Source organism: Ambystoma mexicanum, chromosome 12, assembly GCF_040938575.1.
Source record: "Ambystoma mexicanum isolate Mex_15411 chromosome 12, UKY_AmexF1_1, whole genome shotgun sequence".
Classification (NCBI taxonomy): Eukaryota; Metazoa; Chordata; class Amphibia; order Caudata; family Ambystomatidae; genus Ambystoma; species Ambystoma mexicanum.
In genome coordinates, this window is record NC_090936.1 from 1,056,076,675 (window position 1) to 1,056,101,697 (window position 25,023).

Here is a 25,023-nt window from a genome sequence, read left to right on the forward strand (position 1 = left end):
ACCAGTACAGCCAGTCGGGGAAGATTGTCCAGTGGAGTTCGTCTCGGGGTTAGTTGGTCCCACTAACCCAAGGGAAGAAGTCCCTTCTGGAGCTTCTCTTGTCGATCAGAAAAAGGAGTTTCAGCACATTAACAGGGCTTCACCGGGCAATTCAAAGGTACAGGAGGATGCAGCAAGCTTAGTTCATGGTTTCTTCGTCGGGTTGTTCTTCCCAGTGGTCCTGCATTCCTAAAGACAAAGGGCAGAGTTTTGGGAACCTCCCTCACTTCCTGCTCTTCCAGACACACTGGAGCCAGAGGCGGGTTTCGGTACTAAAGCCAGCCAAAGACAAAACGAACAAAGGGCTCAAACCTGGCTTGGTGCGCAGAGTGAAACCCAAGAAAGACCTCACAAACAGAAATTGGCGGAAAAAGACGACCAGGGCCATTTGACAAAATGGTCATCCATGGGTGCTATGCTGCAGCTGAGGATTTAGCCTTTTGTAGAAAAGCACAATAGTAGGAAATTTAAACCACTGCCACCAGCCAATTAAAGTAATGAGGGTAACATAAACAATGTTACATGAGTAAGTAGGATAAGGGGCTACTAAGTAACCCCCCCCCCAGCAATCCACATAAGATGGTGTGTGCTGGACCCACAAAGAGAAAAGAAAAGTAAAGTCCATTTCACTTTACTATTCTTCTGAACAGTAGTTCACACAAGAAAAGGTATTTAAACCTTATGAGAAATCTACTCTGTGACACTGCACTGAAAGTGCTGTGTGTCACCATACAAAAAGTAGATGCCTATGAGTTTGTCAGACACCAAAAACAAAGACAACACATAATCCAATTCAGGTCTAAACACATGAGAGAGTGAGAAAAAAGGCTCACTCCAGGGTTAAAATTAAAAGTCCTTAAGTCCAGCAAAAAGCTGGGTGTCTCGAAGGTTGAAGGGAATTGGCAAAGAAATTAGAATTCTCCCCAAGAGCCTGTGCCTGCCCCTTCAAATGGCTTACTATACCGCATTGAGTGTATGAGAGACGTTATGCACTCAGCCGTACTGAATGTACCCTCGCACTGAAAGTGTGGATTGTGTCTGACAAGGATAAAGTGACGTCACGAAGAATATATATGAGCCTATGCTGAAACGATAATATGAAAATACTAGGTAGAAATGTAACTGAAGCACTAAGAGTAACAACCTAAAGCAAAAGTAATCATGGATCTAAAAGAAGATCTCTCTATCATATCGCGTCACACTCCCAAAGGCCTCAGGGCTCGCTCACATGACAGAATACAGAGAGGGGAAGAACAGAGGGAAGGATGTCATACGTTGCAAGATGGGTTATGTGCTTAGTTTAATCTAACAACCTTGTCAAACCGGAGCGTTTTCAGTTGCTTCTTGAACCAGGTAATTGAAGCATGTGCTCGAAGCCCCAAAGGCAGGGAGTTCCAAATGGCAGGTGCCCATGCATTAAAGCCTGCACTGCCAATCTTTTTTAAGGTGCCACAAGGTTTATGTAGCGTCACATTGTTATTTGAGCGAAGAGTTCATCTGAAAGGGCTTCTTTGGCCTCTCAAGGAAAGGTAAAAGGGTGCATCACTTAAAAGGCATTTGAATACCAGGACGGAGCCCTTGAATTGTATTCACTGCTCAATTGGAAGATAATGTAACTTCCTACGAGAAGCTGAGATCTTAGAATGACTGAGCCCACATACTGCACAAAAAGTTCTTTTCTTTGACACTTGTTACTTCCTTATGTTGGATTCTGGAGGCGCCTACCAAGAGGCTGTTGCAGTAGTCCAATTTTGAATTTACAATGACTGCTGCAATCATTGATCGATTATCCTCAGATAAATAGGGATATAGGGGCGAATCTGCCACAGAAGGCTGACAAAGCAAGCACAGGAAGAAGTATTTCTTTTTTTACGGAACTTTGTATTTGATTTTTTAAAACCTAACATTTCAACAATGGTTCAACCCTCCTCCACCCCCTCAGTCCAGCAAAGGTCCAGTAGGTGAATACTGTCTTCCTCCGTGTTGAGGGGCAATGTCTGTGCAAACCCCTTCAGATCGTTCCTCTGGGTAGCTCTGGTCCTTTTTGCTCCATCTGAGGTTATCCTACTAAGCTGAGGAGGCGCATTTTCCTTGGGCTCCAGGCCCCCCATTGATCCTGCTTTTAGAAAGTCCAGGACCCTCGACCAGTATGTGCGATAAGCGTGGTGTTCCCCCTGGAGGGAATAAGTGAGCCACTCTAGAACTACAAAGTTCAAGATGTTCACTACCCATTCATGTTCCCTCAGGGCATCCTTAGACTTCCATTTTTGCACCAGTGGCCCCCCCCCCCTCTTCAAAATGTTGTATACTTTGTGATCGGCTTTCGAGGGAAGGCCCTCCAATATTCCATCAAGGCCCATTAGTGCTATGCTTCTGTTGCGTCCACCTTCACGCCCAGCACTTGAGTTATCGCCTCTTGCATACCCCCTCAGTACTCTACTTTTGTCGGGCAGTCCCACCATATGTGGCTCCATGTTCCCTCCATCCTGCAATACCTCCAACAGTATTTTGATTCCCCCGGGTACATTTTGTGGAGTCTGTTAAGTGCCACTGAAAGAGCATTTTTACCCAGATCTCTCGTATTGGGAGAGATCTTGTGAGTTTAGGGATGCTTGACCATCATTTTTCCGGTGCCCAGTTAAAGGATTGAATACAAAAGTTTTGAATGCAAAAGGTGAGTCAATAGGATCGAAAACAAAAGGTTCACATTTTTTTTAAATTATATATTTTTTTTGGGTTTCCGTGTAGGTAAAGTGTTTTTTTTTACCACAAAAACAGGGGTTTTGGGGGGATGGGGGAGGGGGTAACCCCCCAAAAAAAGATACAATTTTGTTTTTCTTTCAAAACGTGTTTTCGGTGCTTTTGATTTGAACCTATTGTAATTTGAACCTATTGTAATTTGAACCTATTGTAATTTGAACCTATTGTAATTTGAACCTATTGTAATTTGAACCTATTGTAATTCGAACCTTTTGATTCTAACCTTTTGACCCGTAACTCATTTTTCCCACTCCGTCTCCTCTATTGTGTGCTCTATGGACTTCCAGTTTGTCCTGAGCCTAATCCTCACTATAGCAGCAACATCGGAGTGGGCAGGAGCCCGTACTCCCCAGCTGTAGCAGCATCCACCTGATGCTGCCTGACTCCCTCGATGCACCCACTGACCCCAAGACGACATCCAGGCAATCCTAAGGCTGTGTAGGGCCCCGGCCCCCAGCCCCCACAGATGCCTGCAGCGAGATCCGCTACCCTCCGAGGCCCCCCCGACACCAGCCCAGCTGATATCCTTTGTTTGTGGTCCTGAGCCTAACTCCAAAATGGCCGGCGCGATGCGGCCTGGAAACGAGGCTGCTCCCAGTTGCTGAGCAACCGGGTGCCTCATCAGCCTATCCTGGCCACCGACAGGCGGAAGCCGACCTGCGGAGCAAGGCCGAGGATTAAGGCTTCCTGTTTGCCCCTGTTCGCTGTCGTGAGCCCTCAAAAGTGGTCTGGTCCGCTCATCTGAAGGGTTGCTCCTCAATCATTGATAACTGTAAGTACACTGGCCCTTGAGGCAGCTGCGTCTTCCGCCTTCCTTGACATCTACATGGCTGCGCGCTGCACTGCCTAGCCTTCCCGCTCTAACAACCTGACTACTACCTGGTGCATGCTGCACTGCCCTACTCAATATGCCTGACACTCAAATCTAGCTACGCTGTATTTTGCACTGCATTCCGTGATGTGCCGGACATTCAAATCTAGCTATGCTGTATTTTGCACTGCATTCCCTGATGTGCCTGACACTCAAATCTAGCTACGCTGTATTTTGCACTGCATTCCCTGATGTGCCTGACACTCAAATCTAGCTACGCTGTATTTTGCATTGCATTCCCTGATGTGCCTGACATTCAAATCTAGCTACGCTGTATTTTGCACTGCTTTCCCTGATGTGCCTGACATTCAAATCTAGCTACGCTGTATTTTGCACTGCATTCCCTGATGTGCCTGACACTCAAATCTAGCTACGCTGTATTTTGCACTGCATTCCCTGATGTGCCTGACACTCAAATCTAGCTACGCTGTATTTTGCATTGCATTCCCTGATGTGCCTGACATTCAAATCTAGCTACGCTGTATTTTGCACTGCTTTCCCTGATGTGCCTGACATTCAAATCTAGCTACGCTGTATTTTGCACTGCATTCCCTGATGTGCCTGACATTCAAATCTAGCTACGCTGTATTTTGCACTGCATTCCCTGATGTGCCTGACATTCAAATCTAGCTACGCTGTATTTTGCACTGCATTTCCTGCAGGTGCATTCTAACCTATGTGCAATTTCGGATCTAGTTGTGTTTTCAACTGTAGTGACTATAGCGCCTCAAGGCGTACTTTGACCAACTGTGTTGAATCTGGCTGCGTTTCTAGCCAAATATGTTATCTTGAAGCTAGAGATTGCCCCCCCCCTCTCTAGTTTAAACTATCACTCCCTGACCTCAACTCTAAACTACTGCACCTCAGCTCGAGGGCATTGCTCTTAAACCAGCTACTGCCCCTCTAGACCACTCTACCCAGCTCAAACTAGCCACTAACAATCATAGTTTGGCCCGCCCCCCCACTAGTGCCACTAGCCTCCAGCATCACTACCACCACTATTACCAGACCATGATCTTCTGGCTTGCCCCAATCATGCTCCCTTTCTGCATAACGCTGGACAACGTACCGTGTAGCATTAATAGTTACATAGCCTACCAGGACGGCCTGGCTAAACTAGGGTGCCCCAGACACCACCCCCTCCCCTGCCCCACACCGTTCTTCCCTCCGTATCCCACTTCCCACCCACTCACCACCACCCTCACACCTCCCAGGTCAACCCAAGCCCCCTCACCAACACTACACACAGCCACCCCAGTCCTATCACTAAGTCCAACCAAACTAAACAGAATACTAAACTGCCCGCCCGCAACAAGCCTCCCGGCCTAACCCCCCCTCCTTTACTCCCAACTTCACAGCCCGAAATGACAGATTATGCTCCAGGCTCCCCACTACAACTATTAGGCCCAATTCTAAACCTAACACCAAAACCATTACAAAGCAAAATGCGCCAAATAGGCCCATACCTCCCCCACTAAAAGGTGCCCTACTCAATGTCAAATCCTTGGCTGCCCACCCCACAGAAATTGCAGACATCATCCTTTCCAATGACCTCGACTTCCTAGCCCTAACAGAAACCTGGCTTCATGAGGCGTCTGGACCTCACTTATCGCTAGCCATCCCAGACAAATACTCTATCCTCAGAGCTGATAGACCTAATGCTAGAGGTGGAGGTGTTGCGATCATCTCCAAATCCTCCCTAGACCTCAGATCAGCCTCCAGTGTCACTCACATCCTGCGAGACACTAACAGCCAAACTGCAAACCTCCCCCACAACCACGATCACCCTCCACCTCATATATAGACCCCCAGGCGCCCCTGGGGTCTTTGAAGAAGACATCACATCCCTCATCACTGAACATTCTAAACCATCAGCACAAATCATGATCCTTGGGGACTTCAACCTTGGTTACCAGGACCCAAACGATGCACATGCTGCATCCCTAGCCAATGTCCTAACTGAACATGACTTCACTCAACTCATTGTACTCCCCACCCACCAAAAAGGCAGAACCCTTGACTGGGTAGCAACCTACAATTGCAATACAACCTGCAAAGACCCCCAACCTCTGGCATGGACTGATCATCACATGATCCCTCTTGAAGTCAACACCAATCAGGTACTGCCCAATAAATACCCCCCGGCACCAGCCTGTCCCACCAGGAATAAACGCAACATCACGGCTGAAGCCCTACTACCATTAGTCCTACCCACCCTCAATGCTCTCCCAGCCAACGCTGACTTAAACCTGCTGATTGACACCTTCAATGACTCCATGGCCAAGGCAATGGATACCGTTGCACCCCTGAAAATACGCAGCAAAGACAAACCTAAAGCTCATCTGAACTCGTGGTACAGCCCTGAGCTCAAATTACTCAGAAAAGAGAAAGCCAAGGCACAACACACTTGGAAAACTAACCCTTCCGCAGAAAACAAATCCAACCTCAAAAACCTATCCTCACTTTACAAAAGCGAGATAATTCGCACCAAAAAAGATGTATACAACACCAGGATTGTTCAGGCAGGATCCTCCACCAAAGAATTATTTAAAGTTCTGAAGGAACTAGAAAACCCTATCTCACCTCCAGACACCTGTCTGAAAGACAAATCCTGGTGCACCAGCATCCAAAACGCCCTCAACAATAAAATCTCAGGACTCCAAACCAAAATTGAGGACAAACGCCAACAACTCTCCAATAACAAGGTCACCAACCCTAGTCTACCCACGCCCAACAATACTAGCTCAGGCTTCTCGTTTAAGAAAGTCACCATTACGGAAGTCCAAAAAATCATCATCTCCTTGAAACCATCAAACTGCAAAGGAGACAGCTGCCCCACCCAGATCATAAAAGATGCAGCTAGAGAGCTCTCCCCCTTCATCACCAAACTTATCAACCTATCCTTCAATAACTCGATCCCTAGCAACCTAAAACAATCATGGTTTCTCCCACTCCTGAAAAAACAATCCCTCGACCCAGCCATACCCACCAACTACAGGCCCATCACCACAGTCCCCTTCCTACTAAAAATCCTGGACAGAGTTGCCTACATCCAAATTCAGGAATACTTGGAATCCAACCAACTGCTAGGAATACGTCAATCTGGCTTCAGACCTCAACACGAAACGGAAACCGCCCTTTTTGATCTCAAAAGCCAGATTGATGAAATTAAAGACAAGGGCAATGCCGCAATCCTACTCCTCCTAGACCTCTCAGCGGCCTTTGACCAGGTCAGCCATGAAATCCTTTGTAGCCACTTAGCCACCGCAGCCCACTTCTCCTCCTCTGCCATCACATGGATACAATCCTTCCTGGCAAACAGAACCATGCGGGTCTTCTCAACAACAGCTGCAGCGGGGTCCCACAGGGATCCTGTGTATCTCCCACTTTGTACAATATATTTACAAAGCCTCTATTTGACCAACTGGACCGTCTGGGTGTCACCTACACAAATTACGCTGATGACACCCAGATACTCCTCACCATCACAGGCAATTACCAAGCAGACGTCGCCCGGATCAACAAAATATTCGCCATCATTCAGGCATGGATGGCCTCGCATGGCCTCTGCCTGAATGATGAGAAGACAGAACTCCTCATCGTCGGCTCCCCCAACACCCTAACTAAACTCAATCCTAGCTACAATAACATCACGATCGATGGTCACACCATCCCCGTTGCCAAAAGCGTGAAAACCCTTGGCTTCTATCTGGATGCCAACACCAACCTCTCCAAACACACCAATATGACCGCCTCAGCTGCTGCTTCCACCGGCAAGCTCATTAGGGCCAGTAGACCATTCCTATCACCGAACAGCTGCCTCGCCCTCGCCAGAGCCCTCATACAATCCAAATTGGATTACTGCAACAGCCTGTACATAGGTGGTAACCAATCCATACTCCACAAGCTGCAGGTACTACAAAATAACGCTCTGCGCGCAGCCCTCAACATTCCTAGACAAGAGCATATCTCCGCTACTAGGAAAGCCTGCAAATGGCTCTCCATACGCCAAAAAATTGATTTGAAAACCATCTGCCTCACGTACAAGTCCCTCAATCACCTAGCACCACCATACCTAGCTAACAAATTCACCATGAAACCTGCTACCTGATCCACCAGATCCTCCAACACTCTGTTTGACAGTGCCCAGATTCCACCTAATAAGAGCTGGAGGGGCAAGCTTCACAGTACGTGCCCCCCAACTCTGGAACACCCTACCTCTCAATATCAAAACTATCAAGTCCTTCCAGATCTTCAGGAAGCGGGTCATCAGCTGGCTCCTAAACAAAGAGTAGCCCCACTAACACCAGACCTCTCACCCCTGTGCGGTAACTGGCTCATGTACTGTATGTATATTGTAACTGTATATTGATAAATGTATATATATGTATGTATTATAAGTATGCACGAAGTATGCAACACAAAGATACTTCTCAACGCTGTAACCGTATTCTTAAGCGCCCTTCTACCCCTGGGTTTGGAGCGCTATACAAATAAAATAAACAAACGCTCCCATCTTTTCATGTCTTTGAGGCGTATCCTCGCCTGATTTTAGCTGCGCGTATATCGCTGCTACAGCCCGCCTATCACTGGGATCCGTGGTCCAGTATTTTTCAAAGGGGGTTGTTTGTCGTGTCCCTGCTTCTTTCATAGTGGGGTGGTAAAGCCAGTCCCTTAGTTGCGTGTAGCGATATCGCTCCCGTTCCCCCCCCAGATCGAAGTCTATTTTGTTTGACTGCTCCCCCTCGAACATGTCTCTAATCTTTTGACATCCCCTTTCCTGCCATTTGGTAAAGGTGGAGGTTTTATACCCCGGTGTTAATTGTGGATTGTTAAATATCGGCGTGAATGGGGATGGGTAGGTAGTGATGTGCGCCTGCTTCTTGGCCTCATCCCACAGGTCTCCCACTAGACAGAGAATTGTGCTGCTGTACATTTGGGCCGGTCTGTCCGGTTTGGGTTTCCAGAGTATCCCTTCCAGATGTTCCCCTGCTACCGCTCTGTCCATTGGCCTCCAGATCTTGTCCCGATGATAGTCTGCCAGTCCTGTATAACTCTAATCTGGGTTGCCAAATAGGCCCTAAAATCTGGTTCCCCCAGCCCTCCTCTAGACGTTGGGATTTTCATCATCCTGGTGGCTACCCTCAATGTTCTGTTATTCCGAACAAATCTGCTAGTCATTTTTTGGATATTTTTAAATGGGGCGAGTGGTACATGGACTGGGAGGGCCATAAAGAAATATAATATCAGGGGGAGTATAACCATCTTTAGGACATTTATCCGGCCCAGTCATGTTATAGACAATTGGCCCAAGTCTATCAGTTTATTCTTTAGCTTTTCTAACAGTGGCAGGTAGTTTGCTTGTTACAACTGTTCTGCAGATTTAGTCAGCTTGATTCCCAAATAAGTTATTGGCCGTTCCACCCATCTGTAAGGGGAGCCTATTTTGAGATCCTGTACTATTTCCCTGGGGAGTGTAAGGTTGAGGACCTCAGATTTATGCACATTCATTTTTAGACCAGCAATTCCCCCCCCCCCCGGCATCAGGTCCAGACCGTCTTTCAGGGCCAGGAGGACCTTCCCTCCCCCCCCTTTATTATTGGGTTGCTTCACTTGAAAGAGCTGGGTGTACCTCCAAAACCTGATTTTGCATCTATTGCGGGTGTGGACGTGAGTTTCCTGTACGGTTACTATGTCAGGGCGATCCCTTCTTAGGTATCTCCCTAACCTTTTCCTTTTGAGTGGCGAGTTTAGGCCATTAACATTCAGGGATAGAAGTGTAAGGTTGTTACTACTGACCATCGCGTGGGCATTACTTTACTGGTTGTCTGACTCTCTGCTGGCCTCCGGGGCCTCCCCTTTGATCTCTCCTTCATCCCCTCTACGCCGGGACCTAATGTAGGCGCTCTTGATTTGACTTGTACCCTCCCAAGGCGATATGTGGGTCCATACGATAGTGCTTGCTCATTCAGGGTCTTTGTGGGGCATTTGTCATTAGCCTGACCTTTTCCTGCGGTAGGGCCTTAGAGGCATGGCTGGTATCCCCTCTTCTTGGGCCTTTTGGGTCTCACTGTGGACCATTACCATGGTCTGCGGTTATTTAGCTGGGTGTCCAGTGGGCGGACATTCGTTGGGTGTTCGTCTTCGATTCCCATGAGGGTAGCTCCTTCTTTGTATGACGTTGTTCTGTGTTGCTTCCCTTGCCAGTCGAAAAGCACGCCAGATGGGGAATGTCCATCTGTACCTGACCTCTCTGTCCCTCAAAAACGCCAGGATTTGGGCCAGTTTCCTCCTCTTGGTGAGGGTTGATTGAGCTAAGTCTTGATAGAGGAAGATTTCTGTTCCATTGTATGTAATCTGCATCGCTTTCCTGGCCTTGATGAGTATTCATTCTTTAGCTGAATAGTCCTGCAGGGCTGCCAGGACATCCCTTGATCTTGCCCCTGGTTCTTGCCTGCGGCGGCCAACTCTATGGATTCAATCTAACTTTATCTCGGGGTTGGCGTCTAGTTCCAAATGTCCGGTGAGGATGTTTTTGACACCTTCTGCAAGGTCTTTGTCCTGAGTGTCCTCCGGCAGACATTTGATGCAGATATTGGACCTCCTGGACCTATTTTCTAAGTCCTCCACCTGCAACTCAAGATTGTGGGTGGCCGTTGCCAGGGTCTCCAGTAGAGTATCGGTTCTCCTCGCATCGTCAGTCAACCCCTGGATCGCTCTTTCATTAGTGTCCACCCTTTCTTCTATTTTGTTTGTCTCGCTTTATTTCTTGCAGCCCCTCCGCTAGATCCTCTCTCAAGAGGTCCATTTGTTTTTGTTCCGTAGAAGTTATCTTGTCCCCGTAGTCATTGAAAAACTGTTTGAGCAGGGATTGGGTGACAGGGCGGTCTTGCTCCGCCTGCGTGAGGTTGTCCCCTGCTTCTGTGGACGAGTCTGCCGTTTGTGGTGCCCTGTAGAGGTCTGGATCTCTAGCCCAGATCTTGGTGAGGGGGCCTTCCTGGCCCTTTTTGGGGCCTTTCAGGGAGGTTGGCGGGTCTTTCTCCCTTGATTTTGTCATTGTCTATAGTTGAGGTGTGAGCCAAGCTCCTTAGGTGGTTCTTAGTTGGTTCCTATTGTTCGTCTCTCGGGCCTCGAGGAAGTTCAGCGTTTTGGAGTTTGCTCCTTTACCTTGGGTTCAAGCGGCTCATGTCTCAGTGAGTGGGCTGATTACTTGTGAAGTTTTTACGTGTGCTTGAATGGTGTCGTCTCTTTGTATTCTGTGGGTGCTGGTGGAGATCGGAGTCCTAGGATGCTCGGTTCGCTGTGGCTCTGGCTTGGATGGGACTTGGATTTGTGGGGCGATCCTCTGAATTGGATAGGTGGTGTGGTTGTGGAGGGTCCGGCCTCCCGCTCGTGGCTGTGAGACCCCGAGGGGGCTGCTCCCCGCTGAAGCACTGCCAGGGTGCTTGCTGCACACACTGCTAGCTTGCTGTGGCAGGGTGTGTTCCCTCTGGAGCCCGCAGTCTGAGTTCCCTAGTGCTGATCAAAATCTTTTGGTGCTGAGTTGTGGGCCTTTGGTAGGTCGAGCTAGATCACTTCCCCTGAGATTGATAATTCTGGGCTCTGCAGATGGAACTTGTCCATATCTCCAGCTCCTTTCAAAGAGATTGCTGGGTGCAGATGTGATGGTGGCCCCAAAACGCTGTTTATCCAGGGATAAGTATGCCTATGCTGAGCCGCGACTGTATTAATTACCAGCAGGAGATCCAAGTCGGTGGGGAGGGTGGGCGGTACACCATGCTGTGTCTCTAGAAGGCCAGGGTTTGACTGTGTGTGTAGGGCGTTAGTTTGCTTCCCCCTTGCATACTTGTGAGTCGCACGGCGAGGATCCTGCTGTGCCGTCTCTCTGCACCGATGACTCCACAGTGAGGGGCCACTCCCTCTGGCTGTGGCGCTGTGCTGGCTGTTCCAGTCCGAACGCAGGCCGGGAACCGGCTCTGCGGCTCCTCACAAGTGGTGCAGCGTTTTCTCCGGTTTCGCTGGGGGCGGGTAAGCTGTATTTCTGTTCCACTCTACTGCCGGGGGTGGGTGTGAGGGTTCGCCAACCTCCGATTCTCAGTGTTCTGCTCCTTACTCCCCCCTCACCACCCAACTCTCTGACGAGGGACCGGATTTGCACAGTGCCTGGCCAGGGAAACCCCCTTGTTGGTTGTCGCCACGGGGGCTCGTATGTCAGAGAGCTTCCCTTCAGTGGCTCCACAGCTAATTGTTGTGTGTTGTCGGACGTGAGCGCCGGTGCTCTCCTCTTGGTCCTGGTGCCCCTTGGGGCTCTGTGCTGAGTTTCTCATGCCTGGGGAGTGCTTGAAAGTGTTTTTTTGTTGACATTTTTGTGGCCTGTGAGATGGAGGGACAGCTTTCACGGTGCTCTCGGCATCACAGCCATCTTGAATTCCAGCACAGGAGGATTTAAGGTATGAGACACGCTTCTTAAAGGTGAGATGAGAGTCAAAGACTCCCAAAGTTTTAACTGCATCAGACACTACAGCGGCAATGCCATTAACTTCAAAACATTTATACCGAGTGTCAAGATGTTTTAGATTATGTTGGGTGCCGATAATAAGCAACTCCTTGAATCATTCAGGGCCAGAGAGTTTGTAGCCATCTATATCTGTATGGCCTTAAATACTTAATTTACTCTGGCCACATCGTCACTATAGACCCCAGATAGTTTAAACACTATCTGGGTGTCTGCATAATTTGCCAAATGAACCCCAAGGGAAACCAGAAGATCACATAAGGGTTTAGAATAAACAATAAGCAATGCCGACCGGCATTAACCGTGTTGAACTCTTCGTGAATGGGCATTGCCTTTTAACACATTAGCCATCCCAGGTCCAAGGAAAGATCTGAACCAACTTGCAGCCTTGGTGGTGCATTTACCTAACTTGATCGGCATCTTTTCTAAGAGCATGGTCGACAAAGTCGAAAGCCGAAGAAAGGTCCAGCAAAGGAAGTCATGCTGCATTGCCTTCCTCGATAATTTCTGTGATATTTGCCTTTAAATCTAGGAGAGCAATCTCTGTTGCATGATTCATGTGGAAACCAGATTGTTCATAGTTTTATAGAGGCTTACACCTATGTGGACTTTAGGAAAACTCCCCTAACAGTATCTTCTGTACTCCTATCCCATTGTCCACTTTTCTCTGTATGCCATCCCTTTTACTCTACCTAGCCATCACCTCTGGCTGTCCTGATTGGACAGCCAAAAACCCCTTTCTGTAACATGCTGAGCGAGATTGCAGAGCAGTGTGTGTTGTAACTGTATTAGAGGTGAGGCTTCTGGAGTGTAAGGCAAGTCGACCACAGGAAACTGAAGTCGCCGAAGATGATGATGACCAGAGACTCCTGCAGACCGTTTGCAACACTGTGAAGCGACCAGTGCTGTCCTGGCCACGTTTTCTATGTGACAGAGGAGCTCCGAAGAGTACAACTCCTTCCCTTTGGCTGGTGGGAACAACCAGTCCCAAGGCAAATTTTGAAACCAAGCCATCGCCCGAGGTCCTAGGAGTTTCCGGAGTTGCGGAACCCCAATACCAGGAGACCTACTGCCCATTTCGAGTGCATCGTTGTTTCGAGGCTGAATCTATCCAAATCTGTGCTGAGCGCGTAAGGACACTCCAGAGATCCAATCCAACTCGCCCAGACCCCCTAACTAGAGTGTGGGACTGCAGGAAGCGAAGAAGATTGATAGGACGTTTTTTGTCCTTTGTTGCTGCTGCTGCTGAAAAGGCTTCCAAAACGGCAGCGCAAACCAAGAAGTTGCTGAAAGTCGTGCCACAGGTCCCCTCTCGAGGCTGCGGCTGGAGGACACCGTCCATTGCCCTGCCTTCCGTCACCAGACAAAGGAATCCAGAGGTAGCGGCCACATCGCGAGGACCCAACACAAACGCCTTCTTCATACTCGAGTACTGTGGGGGGAAATGGTATTGCTTACCTGATTCAGTGAAGTTGCTCCAGAGCATTGGAGGGCACGTAGAGGTGCCCAGTGCAACCCCCCCCTCTTCCCTCCGACCCAAGCAACTGTGTGTGTCCCCTTTTCAAGTCCCTTTTTAGGTCTCCTTTGTTAGTTGCTAAGACTTCAAGCCCTCTCCAATTTGCCTTTCGCTAGGGTTGCATTTTTGAGACAAGACTTCCTATGCGAAGAAACAGTCTGTAGAACCTTGAACTAAGCTCATGTTGCACTTACAACTTATTTTCCTACGTTTGTTTGTGTTTGCAGAGTAAATGCATTACCGTATAACCTGTTGAATACCGCATGAGTGTGCATTTACCGATGATACAGTAACCTTGTCTTTTCCCTTTCTAACATTGCTACAAATGTACTCACGAACTATTAGGCAAAGATTGAATGCAGTACCCTCTGGGAACACTACAAACTAGGACTACAGGTATAGGCAACCCAACCTTTGGTATAAGCTTGTTCTTAACAATTTTGGTAGCGTTTTGAGCAGCCAGGCTTATCTCAAGAGGGGAAATGTGAGCTGTAGTGGAGTTACACAAAGATCCACAGTTACAGGTATTCAAATAATCTTACACCCAAGGTTTCTTGCATAAACAATTAGTAATTTATCAGTCAGTTATAAAGCCTTCTTCAGAAGGGAGCAACAGAATAGTAACACACAAATATACTTCAATACTGTACACTCTTAGTTTCTGGCTCAGACATGGCCCTTTTCGGGTGGCCCACAAACACAACCTACACCCACAGGTGACTTCAGTAACAAGGGTGCTGGGGACATTAATACCTTACTGTTGGCATACAGAATACTCTTTAAAAAGTAAGTAAAGGGCAAAAGTTATTAGAACACAAGAAATACAAATAGTCATTAGCAGGGCAGATGCTTTCAGATAACTCTGAGAAGAGTCATTCAATTCAATAGGCTAAGCCAAAGTCAATGGGCCAAGGGATGCAGCACTTCAGGTAAATAAATGGAAAAGTCTTTGCACAAGTTCTTAGGAGTCTTTGAGAACAAGAAGAATCAAATGTAGGGCCACAAGCTGATTAGACTTGAGAGTTGTAGAAGTTACAAGCACTTCCACAGTAAATAGTAAGTTCTCTTAGACTAGTTTTACACAGTACCTTAGTAAAGCAGAAAAAGATGCAGCTGAAGACTTCTGTTCCTGTACAGCTCTGCAGATCTCACTGTTCCTGGGCCTCAGTCGTGGGGACAAGAGGGAGGACGTTGTGGGACTCCTGCACTAAACTGGCACCGTCCAAGCTGGCAACCGGCAAACTTTACTTTCAGTGGGTGTTTCGCGTTTCAGCTCCTTGCGGTACAGAAAATAGCAATAAGCGTGGTTCCTGGCTGTCAAGGTGGACTTTCCTCACATCTGAGGTCCCGCACTCAACTGAGGGGAGTCCGGCTTGGTCAGTCCTGCTTCTTAGGAGTCCAGAGGATCTTCCAAAAGTTTTAGGCCAGTTTACAAGCAACGCACACAATCTGGTGTCCCTCTCCCTGGCTCTACGGTTTCCTGCAGCACTCTAGGGTGGCTTACTTGGGAGTTGATTGGTCCTACCAACTCAAAGGGAGAAGCCGTCCTTTGCAGGGCTTCTCTGTCGATGCGAACTTGGCGATTCGGACCTGCAGCAGGGCTTCACCGGCAAACCAACGGTCCAGGAGTTGCAGCAGCCGTCCTCTTCAAGCTCCTTCGGTTCTTTCATCCAGTGATCCACTCTGCCTTCCAAGCAAAGAGACTCGCCTTTTATTCAGTTCTCTTTCATTCTGGCTTAGCTGCCACTCACCCAGCAGGGTGGCTGTCCTTCCCGGACAGTCATCAAGCCAATCACCACAGAGTGCATTTGGGTCTCCTAGGAGACTAAGCATAGGGAGTTTCGGGCACCTACCTCACTTCCTGACTCCCCAAGACACTCTGGAGCCAGAGGCGGGTTTCACTCCTGAAGCCCGCCAAAGGCGAATGAACAGAGACCAAACCTGGTTTGGCGCACAGAGAAAAACTCGAAGGACTTTTCCACAAATAAATGGCGAAAAAAGAAGACTGGGGCCAGCTTTAACAAAGGAGGCTCAGGCACCATCTTGAAAAACATGGCTCCAGTGATTTAACGTTACCGGAGCTGTGAACAGTTTGCGGCGGGGTAAATCATGGTATTTCATTGTAAAACCACTGCCGCCAGCCATTCTGAGAGGAAAGGGTAACATTGGCCTTTTACATGAGTATGTAGGGGATACTAAGTAACCCCTCTAGCACTCTATTGTAAGATAGGGTGTGCTGGGTCTAGGAATTTACAAGACTGTTCTGGGAAACAGTAGTTGATCCCAGAGAAGGTATTTAAACCTTGGGAGATCTGAAAGACTTCCAAGTGGCACTGCACTAAAGGTGTTTTGTGACACAACTGTAAAAGAGTTGGTTAGACTCCATAACCAAAAAGAAACAAACACAGAAAACACATAGAATTAAAAGTACAAAGTCCCAAAGTTCAGCAAAAGAGCTGGGCGTCTCTAAGGTAGAGGGGAATTGGCACATTTTTGAGAATTCTCCCTGTTAGGCAACGCTTGAATGCAGTACCCTCTGGGACCACTACAGACAACTATGACTACAGGTGTAAGCGAAACCAACCTTTGGTATAAATCTGTATCACAGTTTTGGTAGCGGGGGTGAGTAGCCAGGCTTATCTCAAGAGGGAATGTGAGCTGTAATAATGTTACACAGAGGTCTACAATCACAGGTGTTCAAATAAACTTACTCCAGGTTTCTTGGTTAAAAATACTTATAAATATATTAACCATTCAATTATAAAACATTCAATAGAAGGAGGCAATTGTATCATACACACAAATACACTTCAAGGCCAATTCAGAAATACTTTTCAAGAGGAGTGAAAGGTAAAGATTATTAGAACATGAAAGGTTCCAATATTCTTTAGACAGTGCAAATATTTAGAGTTCACCAGAAGAGTCAATTTAATTAAATAGGGTAGGCTAAAGTCAATGGGCTAAAGTCTTGGATAGGACAAAGCAGTTCTGGTAGTTAAACTGAAACGTTTCTGCAAAGGTTCTTAAGAATAGTTTGTAGCAAGAAGAATCGTATGTTGGGTCACAAGCTGATTAGGCCTGTGAGTTGGGAAAGTTCCAAGCACTTTCACCGCGAGAGGTAAGTACCCTGTCTGGTTTTACAGTACCTTACAAATGAAGAAAAAGAGGCAGCTGACGACTTTTGTTCCTGGCAGTTCCTGCAGATCTCACTGTTCCTGGGCCTCAGTCGTGGGGACAAGAGGGAGGATGTTGGGGGACTCCTACATTGGGACTGGTCAAAAAGCTTGCAACTGGCAAATCGTCAATTCCGGTAGCTGTAAGTCGAGCACACAAACTGGTGTCCCTCACCCTGGTTATTCGGGTTCCTGCAGCACTGTGAGGAAAATGCAACCAGATCTGAGATAAGGTGTTCCGGTGGCTTTTGGTCGAGTTGATAGGTCCCAACAACTCAAAGGGAGAAGTCGTCCTTGCAAGGCTTCTCTGTCGATGCGAACTTGGCGATTCGGACCTGCAGCAGGGCTTCACCGGGGAAACCAAAGGTCCAGGAGTTGCAGCAGCCGTTCTCTTCAAGCTTGTCTTCGGTTCTTTTGTTCTAGTGGTCGACTCTGCCTTCCAAGCCAAGAGACTCACCTTTTATTCAGTTCTCTCCCATTCATTTCAGCGTAGCTGTCACTCACCCAGCAGGGTGGCTGTACTTGCCGGGCAGTCAGCCAGCCAATCACCACAGAGTGCATTTGGGTCTCCTAGGAGACTAAGCACAGGGAGTTTTGTGCCCCTCTGGCACTTCCTTCCCACCCCAGAAACTCGGGCACCAGAGGCGGTCTTCACTTCTGAAGCCCGCCAAAGGAACCAAACCTGGTTTGGCGCGCAGAGACAAACTCTAGAAGGACCTCTCCAAAAAGAAATGGCGAAAAAAGACGACCGGGATCTGTTTAAACAGAGGGGGCTCAGATGCCATCTTAAAAAAACATGGCTCCCGCGATTTAACGCTACCGGCGCTACAAATAGTTTGCCAGAGAATAGACCCAGATCAGGACAGAGCCGCATCAGGGGAGACCACGCAAGCTGAGCGCCTCAATACGGGATAGAGACGCAAACTAACCTACCCTACTAACAATTTCCCTTTCTGAATACACCTCTCAAACTCCAAACCAAACACAACCAAAACCTACAGCACAACAAACCGCACAAACTTCACTACATTGCAACAACAAAACAAAAACACAGTCTTGCACAACAGTATACAACGACTACCGGCCGCAAACACCCCAGGCCCAGCCAACGGACACATCGGGCTGAGGCTGCCAACAGCACATCACTGCTCTCTTGCACTTTTCCTGCTTCCTCCCACTAACTGAACCTCCCCTCCTTTTTCAGAGCTGCCAGAGCTCCAGGGGACCACTCCGGTGGTGATAGTGCGCGGTACAAATGTCCTTTACATCGGGAAATATCATAGTAGTTTGTTGTAAAACCACTGCCACCAGCCATTCTGAGAGGAAAGGGTAGCATTTAACTGCTACCTCCGTATCTAGACATAGAGGATACTAAGTAACCCCTCCAGCGCTCTATTGTAAGATAGGGTGTGCTGGGTCTAGGAATTTGAAAAGACTTAGTAGTCAATTTCACTTTCCTTTCTCTGGGAAACAGTAGTTTATCCCAGAGAAGGGATTTAAACCTTGGGAAACCCTGAAAGGCCTCCCTGTGACACAAATGAAAAGATGATGCCTATGGAGTTGTCTAAAACTCCATAACCAAAGAAAACACGAGTAAAACGCATATCAAAATACATGAGAGAGTGGGGAAAAAGGCTCACTCTCTCTCCAGGTGAAGAAAATCAAATCCTCAAAATCCAGCAAAGTTGCTGGGGGTCTCTAAGGTGAAGGGAATTAGCACATTTGTGAGAATTCTTCCTAACACTAACAAACATAAAAGTGCCCTTTGTAGTGTATTATCTAGTATTCCTTAGTGTTCTACCATTACCGTCTGAAGTATTTAAAGTGATTCTGGTGTAAATATAATAAATATATATTTTATATAACTATATGTGTAAGTGCTTCTTTGCTGTGCTTGTGTAAGATTGAGTCCTTACCTACAGCTCACATCTTCGTTTTACTATACGCCGGACTGCTCTGGCACACTACCAAGGTCCTGAGCTAGTTCAGATTGATACTAAGAGTTGGGGGGGGGGATCCACAAACCATTGGGATAGCCTACTAAAGTCATACTGCCAGTAGGACTTTTGGAGAACTCCCCTAATACCCAGCAAACCTCCGCATGTTCTGCACTGCTACACTTGAAGCACTCCCCATAGTTTTCACAGCATCCATTGTAATAGCACACGTTCATCTTTGACCCCACTGTATTGCCTAATATTGAAGACCATGGGAAACCATCTCTTGCCACCATGAGATGTTAAGCCACCTGCCCGACAAATAGCTGCTGGGGTATGCGAATGTTATCCTCTATGTATATATTACAAGGTATTTCCCATGCTGGATGAAAGAGTAGCCATGAGATGCATTGATGGCCCTTCATACAATCTTTAATCAGTCTGCGCCCTTTTAAAATTACTGAACTAGTCCATAATAAGTTTTAGTGGCACCTAGTGGGAAGGTTCTCTATTCATAGCTCTTAAAGTTAAGCCATCTTGTGCTTTCACATGGCTGAACTGACCTCCATACTCCTCACTGAACTATAAGTAATAATCCCAAGATGTATCCAGTGTTGACAAGCCTCAGGACAGTAATACCGGTTTTCTGGCTTCCGAATGGAAATAATTAACTGAATCTGTTTTTCATAGAGCTGTCACATACCAGCACGCACACATGCCTGTCCCAAATCGATTTTCCTTTTTCAATGCCTGAGTGCTGTTTCTTGTAGTGCGCATGTTCATTGAGCAGAATGGCTTGGAGAGAAGCGTTTGCAATAAAAACCTTTATGCATTGTTGCTTTGATTCTGGATGCTGTTCGATATTGCTTGTTGCACCAGTTATTTTTTGGAAGGTGGAGATGAAAAGCAGCAGTGTATTGCAGTCATCCAGCTGTGGCAGTGTGTTCTTAGGTTGTTCCCTAGTACTCTCCATTTCTGGCTGCATTTTTTCTTGTTTACGTTGTCTGCTTCTCATTGCAGGTGCGCAAATACAAGAGTATGATTCTGGAAGATCTGGAGTCTGCACTGGCAGAGCATGCGCCTGCGCCACAAGAGATGAACCCAGAGCTTCCACCCCTAAACATTGATGGCATTCCAGTGTCTGTAGACAAGATGACCCAGGTAAGCCATAAAGTTGTTGAAAAGCATAGTCCGCAGATACTGAAGAATTTAAAATGACCCTTCGAATTGTTAGATTTGTCAAACTGTCCACTCAAATGCTTAAGAATCAAAAATAAGACAATGAAGGTGTGGTGTTGAAATCCATTCAGTCCTCAAAACATCCAGTGTTCGTAAACTGATATTGTTCTTTTTTAATACTGCCTTGTGTTGGGAAGATTCTCATAAATGTGCTAATTCCTCTCTACCTTAGAGCCCCCCAGCTCTCTTGCTGAATTTTGGGACTTTGTACTTTTAATTCTTTTTGTTTTCTGTGTTTGTTTCTTTTGGTTATGGAGTCTAACCAACTCCATAGGCATCATCTTTTCATTTGTGTCACACAGTATCCTCGGTGCAGTGGCACAGGGAAACCTTTTCAGGCTTTCCCAAGGTTTAAATACCTTCTCTTGAATAAACTACTGTTTCCCAGAGTAAGTAAAGTGAAATTGACTTTACTAGTCGTTTAAATTCCTAGACACATCACACCCTATCTTACAATAGAGTGCTGGAGGGGCTACTTAGTAACCCCTATGTCTAGATACTCATGTAGCAGTCAAATGCTACCCTTTCCTCTCAGATTGGCTGGTAGCAGTGGTTTTACAACAAACTACTATGATTTTCCCGACTGCAAACTATTCGTAGCTCCGGTAACGTTAAATCGCGGGAGCCATGTTTTTCAAGGTGGGGTCTGAGCCCCCTCTCTTTAACCCTTTAAGTGCCATGGGTATTTCTCCCCAGTGCCAGGGCCTTTTTTGGTGATTTTGGTATGTGGTCATTCAATGGCTTGTAACTTTTTTGTTACATGAGATATCTCGGCCAAATTTGGCTCCTTTTTTTCCCACCTGTAGGCGGTCGTAACGCCACCCAGGAATCCCAGGTTGCTGTAGGGGGGGGTGAGAGAAAATAAGGAAAAAGTGCGAAAATTTTGTTTTTTTTCAAAAAATGCCAATAAAATGATGTACAAAGAAGCCTGTGTCTTTTCCTTGTAAGAGCTAGGAACAGATGGTTTGCTGTGCTGAGGTCCCCAATTTCGTGGCTTTCAGAAACAGGTTGAGTGGAAATGGAAAAAAATTATTTTGATGTGGTTATCAACCGTTTTGTGAGAGGTAGGCGATTTTTGTCATTTTTGCCAATTGGACATGCATGGACGGAATGGAAGAAAAGGGCAGGAAAGCCAAATTGGAGGACAGAAAGGCATATATTTCTGAAAAGTAGACAAAATTCCAAGTTTAAGAAGGGGTGATTTGCATAGGTCAGGCAACAACTAGGTTGGGGAAACTGCCATCGAATGGGGGAAAAGCGGGAAAATGACAGAAAAAAAAGGAATGTGTTGGACATGGTTGGATTGATACGGCAATGGCTTCTATGAATTTTGAGAAAAGCAATGCTCCGCTACATTCCCCCGACTCTTGCAGTTAGGAGAGCATACAATTTTTGTAGTGTTTTTACAAAATAAGCAATACCACAAGCCAAACGCTGAGCCATGGTACACAGGAGTTTTACGCTCACGGCCTGACCAGACGCACTTAGCATGTGTAAATTGGGAAAACCAATGTGGTGAGGAACAGCAGCCATACATTTTTTGAAAGAGCACAGGCAGACCTTTTCAAGGGTAGGTGACTTGTGCAGGTTACAAAAGTGTATGGTGGCTAAAGCAGCGACTAAATGTAGGTCACATTTGGGAAAAGAAAGGGTTGAGACAAAGAGCACCAGCAAATGGGTCAAAACGTTATGAAAACCACACAAACACAACACATGGCCTACCGTCCCGCGTTCCCACAGGTGTCCCGATGAAAACGGTACCTCACATGTGTGGGTGCACCTACCTGGCCGCCAAGGGGAAAGCCTAAAACACAAGTAACCCCAAGTCTGTTTTCAGAGCGAAATCCCAGACATTCTGCCGGCCGGCACAACGTACAGATATGGGCCTCGGGTGTCCAAGCCACCAAGGAAAACGGGGAACCCCATGCATTTCCGAAAAGAGGACACCCGTGGGAATCCGCAGAGGTATGATTGGCGCACATCGCCCCAGATTTTATTACCCAGACAGCCCCGCAAAGTCCGAAAAGTTGGGGAAAAAAATGCTTTTTCCGCACATTTCGCTCGACGCACCCATCGAAACACGCCCCCAACAACACATGACCTACCGTCCCGCGTTCCCACAGGTGTCCCGATGAAAACGGTACCTCACATGCGTGGGTGCACCTACCTGGCTGGCAAGGGGCAAGCCGAAAACGCTGCTATCACCCCCACCCCAAAGGGTTTGGGGAGGCAACCGACAGATTTAGGCCTGCGCTGCTTCAGCCACCAAGAAAAACAGGAACCCCCATGCATTTCCGAAAAGAGGACACCCGTGGGAATCCGCAGAGGTATGATTTGCGCACATCGGCCCAGAATTTATTACCCAGACAGCCCTGCAAAGTCTGAAATGTGGGGAAAAAACGCTTTTTCCGCACATTTCGCTCGACGCACCCATGGAAACACGCCCCCAACAACACATGGCCTACCGTCACGCGTTCCCACAGGTGTCCCGATGAAAACGGACCCTCACACGTGTGGGTGCACCTACCTGGCCGCCAAGGGGAAAGCCTAAAACACAAGTAACCCCAAGTCTGTTTTCAGAGGGAAATCTCAGACATTCTGCCGATCGGCACAACGTACAGATATGGGCCTCGGGTGTCCAAGCCACCGAGGAAAACAGGAAACCCCATGCATTTCCGAAAAGAGGACACCCGTGGGAATCCACAGAGGTATGATTTGCGCACATCGCCCCGGAATTTATTACCCAGACACCCCCGCAAAGTCCGAAATGTGCCCCGGACTTTGCGGGGGTGTCTGGGTAATAAATTCTGGGGCGATGTGCGCAAATCATACCTCTGCGGATTCCCACGGGTGTCCTCTTTTCGGAAATGCATGGGGTTCCCTGTTTTCCTTGGTGGCTTGGACACCCGAGGCCCATATCTGTATGTTGTGCCGGTCGGCAGAACGGCTGAGATTCCCCTCTGCAAACAGACTGGGGGTTGCTTGCGTTTTCGGCTTGCCCCTTGCCAGCCAGGTAGGTGCACCCACGCATGTGAGGTACCGTTTTCATCGGGACACCTGCGGGAACGTGGGACGGTAGGCCGTGTGTTGTTGGGGGCGTGTTTCGATGGGTGCGCCGAGCTAAATGTGCGGAAAATGCGTTTTATTCCCCACATTTCGGACTTTGCGGGGCTGTCTGGGTAATAAATTCTGGGGCGATGTGCGCAAATCATACCTCTGCGGATTCCCACGGGTGTCCTCTTTTCGGAAATGCATGGGGTTCCCTGTTTTCCTTGGTGGCTTGGACACCCGAGGCCCATATCTGTATGTTGTGCCGGTCGGCAGAACGGCTGAGATTCCCCTCTGCAAACAGACTGGGGGTTGCTTGCGTTTTCGGCTTGCCCCTTGCCAGCCAGGTAGGTGCACCCACACATACGAGGTACCTTTTTCGTCGGGACACCTGTGGGAACACGAGAAGGTATGGCATCTGCTGTTGGCGACGTGTTTCGGTGAGTGGACACAGGGAAATGTCTCAAAAATTGGCCGGAAATGAAGACAATTCTCAGACATTTCGCTCTGGCCACCCACCGAAACACACCACCAACAACACGTGGCCTACCTTCCCGCGTCCCCACACGTGTCCCGATGAAAACGGTACCTCACATGTGTGGGTGCACCTACCGGGGGCGCAAAAGGAAAAGGGTAACCGACTGGGAACCCCAAGCCATTCGCCACTGCCCATTTTGTTCATGTGGGCAACCTACAGATTTGGGCCTAGGGTGTCGAAGCCAGCAAGGGAAACGGGGAACCCCATGCATTTCCCAAAAGAGGACACCGGTGGGAATCCACAGAGGTCTGCCATGCGCAAATTGCCCCAGTTGTTATTAGCCGCAATCCCCGACAAAGTGTGATATTTGGTGGGGAAAAAACACAATGTTCACTTTGTCTGGGGTTCTGGGTAATAAATTCTGGGCCGCTTCGCGCAAATCAGACCTCTTTGCATTCCCACGGGTGTCCTCTTTTGGGAAATGCATGGGGTTCCCTGTTTTCCTTGCTGGCTTCGACACCCTAGCCCCAAATCTGTAGGTTGCCCACATGAAAAAATTGTGCTGTGGCGAAAGACTTGGGGTTACCAGCAGGTTACCCTTTTCCTTTTGCACCCCCGGTAGGTGCACCCACACATGCGAGGTACCTTTTTCGTCGGGACACCTGTGGGAACACGAGAAGGTATGACATCTGCTGTTGGCGACGTGTTTCGGTGAGTGGACACAGGGAAATGTCTCTGAAATTGGCCGTAAATGAAGACAATTCTCAGACATTTCGCTCTGGCCACCCACCGAAACACACCGCCAACACCACGTGGCTTACCTTCTCGCGTCCCCACATGTGTCTCGATGAAAACGGTACCTCATGTGTGGGTGCACCTACCGGGGGCGCAAAAGGAAAAGGGTAACCCACTGGGAACCCCAAGCCTTTCGCCACTGCCCATTTTGTTCATGTGGGCAACCTACAGATTTGGGCCTAGGGTGTCGAAGCCAGCAAGGAAAACAGGGAACCCCATGCATTTCCCAAAAGAGGACACCCGTGGGAATCCACAGAGGTCTGATTTAAGCAAATGCCCAGAATGTAATACCCAGAACCACCAGCAAAGACCCACATGGGAGAAGGGTGCCCAAGGCCAGGGATATTACCGCCGACTTTGCTGGAGCCCTGGCTGCCCTGCGTTACAGCTTCTCCCCACCAAGGAGTCTCGGCAGTGTGCCAATACCTCCCCGAAGGGAAAAGCTGTAATGCAGCCCAGCCGCAACTCCAGGACAGTTGGAGGTGATCTGCCCAGACGGGCCATTCCCACCCACACCACCAAGAATCCAGCACCAGTCTCACCCACCCCACTGACAGTGGGCCCTAACCATAGAATAATAAAAAACAGTACTCACATAACGTTGCAGCTGCTCGGGTAGAAAAAGCTGTAAACAAAACAAAGAACATGTTAC

General features: G+C 48.0%; 1 protein-coding gene across 7 annotated transcripts in view; it reads left to right on the top strand.

The window, feature by feature from the left end:
• Positions 1 to 25,023, top strand: part of NRF1 (nuclear respiratory factor 1) — a 705,079-nt gene that overhangs the window by 153,049 nt on the left and 527,007 nt on the right. For all 7 annotated transcript variants that reach the window (XM_069629591.1, XM_069629590.1, XM_069629596.1 and 4 more), the window contains one exon: positions 19,832 to 19,972. In XM_069629591.1, coding sequence (XP_069485692.1) covers positions 19,832 to 19,972 — 141 coding nt within the window. The remainder of the gene's footprint in view (positions 1 to 19,831; positions 19,973 to 25,023) is intronic.